The sequence below is a fragment of the Elephantulus edwardii genome, unplaced genomic scaffold (genome assembly GCF_000299155.1).
Source record: "Elephantulus edwardii isolate Elephantulus edwardi_28Jun2011 unplaced genomic scaffold, EleEdw1.0 scaffold00087, whole genome shotgun sequence".
NCBI classification, from domain to species: Eukaryota; Metazoa; Chordata; class Mammalia; order Macroscelidea; family Macroscelididae; genus Elephantulus; species Elephantulus edwardii.
The window spans coordinates 13,636,001-13,642,858 of record NW_006399837.1 but is presented as its reverse complement, the minus strand read 5'-3'; the positions used below and the strand labels follow the sequence as shown (position 1 = coordinate 13,642,858).

Here is a 6,858-nt window from a genome sequence, read left to right as displayed (position 1 = left end):
GGCAGCATCATGATAGATGGAGAGGAGACTGAGGTTGTTAACAACTTCAGCTTGCTTTGTTCCAGAGTCAATGCTGTTTACAACAGCAGTCAAGAAATCAAAAGACAAATTGCTGTGGGAATATCTGCTGATAAGGACCTCTCCAGAGTGCTGAAGAGCAATGATGTCTGTCTAGAGATTAAGGTGCATCTGATCCAAACTATGGTCTTTGTAATTACTTGCTATGCATCAGAGAGCTGGACAGTAACTAGGGATGATAGAAGAAGAATTGATGCCTTTGAGTTGTGGCACTGGAGAAGAGTACTGAACTTACTATGGACTCTCAAGAGAAAAATCTAGTCTCTCCTAGAGAGGGTGAAACCCAGCTGCTCCTTGGAGGCAAAGGTCTTGAAGCTCTGTCTCACATACTTTAGGCACACTGTCAGAAGGGGTCAATCTTTGGAGAAGAACATCATTCTTGGAAGGATGGAGAGACAGCACAGAGAGGAATACCTCAAATGAGATAGATTAAAACAGTGACTGGGGTGAATGGGGGGTTGTGTCAGAGACAGTGAGATTGGCTCAGTATAGGATAAGTTCAGAGCTATTGTACATAGGGTCGCCGTAAGTCACAAATGCCTCAATAGTATATAACAACCACATGACTCTGAGAGCTGCACTATGAATAAGGATGACAGAATTGATGCCTTTAAATTGTATTGAAGAACAGGACTGAATGTCCCATGGACTGTCAAAAAAAATCAGATACATATCGGAAAAAGTATAGTCAGAGTCCTCCATGGAAGCACATGCTTTGGCGTGTTGATAGGAGAGGCTATTCCTTGTAAAAGGAAATCAGGCTTGGAACAGGGGAGGGTCAGCCCCGGAGGGGAAGACCCTCAGTAATATGGATTGACACAGTGACTGTAGCAATGAGGTCGAGTGTGTCAGAGTTGCTGAGGACGGCACAGGACAGGGGTCAGCTCTGTTGTTCATCGTGTCGTTTGGAGTCACTTTGGAGTCATTTTTGACTTGACAGCACATAACAACAAGCGAGTAGAAGAACGCTCTGATGGCCTAGTGGTAAGGATCTGTGTTGCCATCGCAAAGGCAGGAGGTTAGAATCCACCAACTGCTCCCTGGCAGAAAGATGGGCCATCTCCTCCCATGCGGTTTACTCCCTCTAAAAACCTACTGCAGGGCCCGTGACGAGCCATTCTGACTCGATGGTACACACAACAACAACAACAAGTGAGTAGAAGATAGGAACACTGCTCAGCAATCCTAAAATACACACGATACATTTGCTCCTTCACCTTTTTTAAAAAAAAATAAAGTTTTATTGGCACACTGTCACAGGATGCTTTCATGCTATAACAGTAGAGTTGAAAACAACAGAGTAGATGACGTGCAGAGTCCAAAATAGTCACTATCTGTTACCTTTACAAAAACACTGCTGAGTCCAGACTTAGGAAAACAAAGATTTCTATCTCTTTCATGTTGCTTGTTGTGACAAGTTAGGTCTCCATCTGAGCCCTGTCCCGTCAGCACCCGCAGTCCCAGGATGACACCGCAGCCTCTGTATAGAGCCGGCTGACGTCAGTCAGGTTTACACGGACTCCTAGCGCCGCGCTGGGAGCATTCCTGCACCTCTGCCCATACATTTTTAGCCAAGTGCCACGGCCGTTCCTCAATCAAGCCAGGGATATATAACCTTCTGTGAAGGATGGGGTGATGGGACTCTGGAATATCTGGTGAACAATTTTAAAATATATGTTCATTCTAGACATACAGACTCTTTGTCCAAGCATTCACTTTTAGACTGACGGTAAGTGGTCCCTGGCAGTGGACGGGCCCTCACAGTCCCAGAGGACTGCACTGCAGGTCCGAGCCACTGGCTCCCTGATGTGGGAGATTCAGAATCCAGGAGGTCAGTCACTGAGCTTTGACCTTTTGCACTCGAGGGCTGGATTCACAAACACCAACACTTAGAATAAAGCGCTCAGCGACTTTTAACTCCCTGAGTATCCTGTGAAGCGTAGGGAAGCCCACCTCCCTGGCTGGCTGAACCCTGTGACTGCTTGGGGCTCTGGGGAGACGTGGGCTCCAGTTCCTGGTCCTCTGTGCTTCATCTAAGAGACTCCCTCCTCCTGCTGATTCTGCACCCCTCTCACCCCAGCCCGGTTCCGTGACAGCTGCCCTGCTCCTCATGGCAGAGTCCAACACAACACTCACCCTCTGGCTCTGGCGACTGGACACATTCAGTCTTTGTCCTCTGTGCTTTTATCATGACCTCTGAGTGACTGGCCGAGGCCTCCTTCACTGGAGTCGCCTGACCCACCTCTTGGAGCTTCTCCTGGGTGCCATGCTCCCGCGAGGCGAGCCCTGGGCCAAATAGTGATTTGTGAAAGTTTTAATTGGGGCCCCCAGTTGGTGTCAATGGGCTTCCTTCTTACTTTCCCAGCCCCCACCCTATCAGGAGATTCCTGAGGCAGGGTCCTATTATCTTTTTGGGGTGTTTGCCTTATGAACAATTTATTCATGTTTTCCTATCTCTAAGTCACTCTTTGCTGTTGTGGTGGTGTTGTTGTTATGAGCCATCAAGTTAAGTACTCCTCACAGCGACCCTACGAACAGCTGGCCTGAGCCCTGCCCTGTCCTGTGCCGTCCTCATCATCTCTGACACGCTAGAGCCCGTTGCTGAAGTCACTGTGTCAGTCCATCTCATTGGAGGTCTTCCCTCCTTTGCTGACCCTCCATCTTTCCCAGAATGATGTCCTTTTCCAAGGAACAGTCCAGCCTAGCTACGTGTCCAAAGTACGAAAGACAAAGCTTCGTTGTTAAATGCCATTAATGTGATTCCAACTCACAGAGATTGCACATACAACAGAGCAAACCACCGCCCGGTCCTGTGTCATTCTCAGCGTCTTTGCTATGTTCGAGCGCATTGTTACAGCTTCTGCAAGGATTCACTTCACTGTGGGACTTCCTCTCTTTTGATGATTCTCCACTTTACCCAGCATGATGTCCCCGGAAGGCGGGTCTTGTCATGCTCACTCACGCGGAGCCTTCTGGTTGTACTTCTTCCAACACTGATTTGTCAGTGTCTTTCAACAGTCCACGTTGTTAGATGTCACTGAATTGGGCCTGCCATGTGACTTCCCACACTGAATTATCTGCTTTTGAGATGCGAGGTAGAGAAAGAAGTTAATCCTGTGTCTCCAGGACTTGAGGGAGAATTCTAGGAAAAGATAGAGGGGTAGAACAGGTTCAAATACCAGCAAAAGGCTTCTGCAATGATGGGCCTTAGGACTGAAGTGGCCAAGGAGGGGCTCAAAGGAGGGGTGGGCTAGAAATGAGGAAGGCCTGTGGTCAACCAAGCCAGGTTAAAAGAGGGAGCAAACTGCAAGGAGGAAATCACAGAGAGGTAGTAGTAAGTTTGTTTTCTTAAGACTGGACTGAATAGGAGAAGACAGAGTTTGATTAGTAACTATAGAAAGAGAGAATACTTCAAAGATAGATGTCACAAAAAAATGTTAAATTCATTATTGGCAAGTTGTGCCAATTGTCATTGGGCACGAAAGGCAGAGATTTGATGGGAGGAGGACTCAAGGAAATGAGATGAAGAGCTTAAGAGGCCGGAGCACCAGATCTGCTGTCTATTGGACACACTGAAGGCATCAGGATAACTTAAGACTGTTTTCTGTCAGGTTTCAATGGCTCGTTGGCAGGGGCCGAGGATGAAGAGGAAATAATTTTTATTGGAAAGCTTGAGCCTCAAATGAGAGGCTGGAGGAACAAAGGGCTGGATGGGGACAGTGGGCAGCAAGGAATGGGCATCCATCCTGTTTCCTGTTGTGAGGTGAGAGTGATGGTAAAGACGGTGCCAGCATCCCTGAGAGGAAGTGATGTCCTGTAAGATCGACCTTCAGTTAGAGAAGAAATCATGTTCTCAGAAGACACTAAAGATGTCAATTAGATAGACTGATACAATAGACCCAAGACTCAGGTAGACCATGGCATTCTTATTCACCTCATGTGCATGTGAAAGTCAGACAGCAAATAAGGAAGGATGAGTAGCTGATGACTCCTTTGCATAGTGGTCTAAGCAATGGGTGTTGAATATACCACGGACTGCCGGAAGAACAGAAAAGGCCTGTCCTAGAAGAAGTGTAGTAGAATATCTTAGAAGGGAGGATGGAGAAATTCTGTCCCCCTTGCTTTGGGCATGTTATCAGGAGAGGCCAGTGTCTGGAAAAGGACATCATGCTTGGAAATGTGGAGGACTGTCAAAAAAAGAGGCTGGATTAATGCAGTGGCTGCAAGGACAGCTTGTGAACAGCGTACATCCTGAAGACGGTGCGGGCCAGGCAGTGTCTTGTTCTGTTTATATAAGGTAACTAAGAGTGGCTGACTTAACAGCACGGAAAACCACAGCCTGTGACAGTTTGTTACAGCAGCTCTGGGAAACTTATGCAGGTGGAAACACCTTCGCTGAGCTCTGAGTCTCACCTAGGCCCCTGGGAGTGAACGGAATCCTGACAGAAAATGCAGGAACCAAGTGGACCGATTAAAGGACAGAATCGCCAGGCACCCTCAGCTGGGGCTACACAGGTGGTGGACATGGTCTGTCTGTTACCTGGGGAGATCCTTCCTTCACGGATGAGTCCAGGGATGGTCACGGCAGGGCTGCCAGGGCTGGGTGCCTCACTCAGGATCTCAGCTCTCCACTGGGTGGGTGCCTCGGGCTGGCTGGCTGGCTGTGCACAAGGCAAAGGGCTGGGAGGTGAGGGCTGGAGTGGCAGCGGTGGCAGCAGGTCCTGGAGCAGAGCAGGGACACCGGAGCTGGCTTCAGGGAAAGCTGCAGACAGGAACGGCAGATCTTTGCTCCACGCTCCGTATGCAGCACAAACTGGGATTGTGAACAAACACAGGACTTCTTTCATGACTTCCAACAGCACTGAGGCCTCCTTCTCCCTCTCGGCCCCCCCGTGTGCAAAACAATCTCCTCCCCCCGCCCCTCTTTCTCTTATGAGGCTACTTTCGCTCAAGGAACGGTGGCAAGTTGCAGAGCAGATGAAGTGCTGTCAAGGATACTAACCAAGGTCTCTGGCTATCAGTGATATCTGGTGGCTTTTCCTCTGTTTTCTCGGGCAAGTGAACCACATGATTTGGCCAGAGCATTTTTCTCAAACATAAATCCTTTCCCTGTTACCCTTGCTTCTTCCTTGCCAGCTGTGGCATTACTCCTGTTCCTACGGCCCTATTCACCCAGCTCTCTCCAGGCTCTGGGTGCGTCACGCTCCACTTTCTCACGCTCTGTCACTATGCTCCCCTCATCCTCTTCAGCTACCCAGCTTGTTCTCTTCAGCGCCACAATCTGGCTTCCAGCTCATCCCTGTTTAGGAAAGTGTTTAAAATATTGGAGTCTGGAGTTGAAAGAACCAATTGTGACTCCTAGCTCGGCCTCTTTGGAGAAATTACCCCTTATCAGTAAAATGAGGACAGTAATGACTTCATAGGGCTCTTTGAAAGACGACCTATGATAATCATATGCTGCACTTGAGGTAATGTGGACAATTAATGAACTTTTTAAAATTTTTTTTTTATTTTTTTGTGTGTGTACCATGAAACTGGATCTGACAGGTACAGGAGTTGATTGTTTCTTCTTTTCCAGCAGAGCGTCTGGTGAATTCGAACCATGCACCTCTGGGATTGCAGTACAGCTTCTTGCCACTAGGCCACCAGAGCTCGCCAATAAATAAACTCTTAATGAAATGATGTTTATTATTATTCATCCATTTCGTTTCTCCTACTCTCTGAATCTCTTTTGCCCTCCCACCAGATCTGGTCTCCTTAACAATGCATTTCCCAAAGTTCACTCTGTCATCCTATATACTACACAGAGACTGTTCTATGCTGAGCTGTAAAATTTCCCCCAAATTCAAGGAGCAAGTAAAGTCAGAAGCATGTGTGCCCACTACAAACTCATCACAGAGAACTGGGGTCAGAGCTAGCACTGCCTACCACATTCATGAGAGACACTGAGGTATACATGTCCAGGTGGTTGTCATTGTGCCGTGCAGTTGGAACTAACTCATAGCTTACCCTCCAGCGGGTTTTCAGAGGCTGTAAGTCATATGGGAGGAGACTGCCCATCTTTCTCTCACAAAGCAGCTGGGGGATTTGAACCACCTGCCCTTGGGCTGGCAACACAACTCCTCAGCATTAGGCCACCAGAGCTCCCATACTTTCCCATTGAGAACGGCAAGTGGAAATGCATATTCCACTAAGCTGAAAACAAACTTTCCACAGAGTGATTTCACACATGCTTCTGTTGCTCTTAAAGCACTTGAGAAACCGCATTACCACTTCCGAAGCTCTGCTGAATCTTCTGGAGTTTGGGGTACTCGCTCAGGTTATTCGGGCTGAAGATCTCCCCCAGCAGGGTCATGTCAAAAGTCCTCTCCAGGTTGGTGAGAATGTTGTGCACTATTGTGGGTAGAGGAGTCAAACTTTGACAGGCTTCTCGAGAGTCCTGAAGAAATGGAAGAGGTGATTATTGTTAGTAATTGTAAAACTGAATAAGGGGTGACTACACATTTGTAGTTTTTTAAGTTGTCAGAAACCTCTTTCCCATTTAACATTCAAAAAATGAATAGATGTGAGGTTGTTTATGGGATTTCATTGCTTGTTTTGAAGGTTTAGGGTCATGTTATCATGAGACATTCCTGTGTTATTGGCATAAGAACACATTTAGCACTTCTGCTCCACTTCCTAGTTTGGTACATAGTGTATGGGGTCTTCAAAGCTTGTAAGTGGCATAATCATTGTTCTCTATTCCTGGACAAAGAGAGAGAAAGGAGGGGTAGGGGGAGG

General features: G+C 47.5%; 1 protein-coding gene across 1 annotated transcript in view; it reads right to left on the bottom strand.

Moving 5' to 3' along the window:
• Positions 1 to 6,858, bottom strand: part of LOC102848410 (sp110 nuclear body protein-like) — a 70,832-nt gene that overhangs the window by 17,232 nt on the left and 46,742 nt on the right. Inside the window, exons 5-7 of the mRNA XM_006890332.1 lie at positions 6,349 to 6,517; positions 4,619 to 4,840; positions 2,215 to 2,364 (exon numbers count right to left, since the gene is read on the bottom strand). Coding sequence (XP_006890394.1) covers positions 2,215 to 2,364; positions 4,619 to 4,840; positions 6,349 to 6,517 — 541 coding nt within the window. The remainder of the gene's footprint in view (positions 1 to 2,214; positions 2,365 to 4,618; positions 4,841 to 6,348; positions 6,518 to 6,858) is intronic.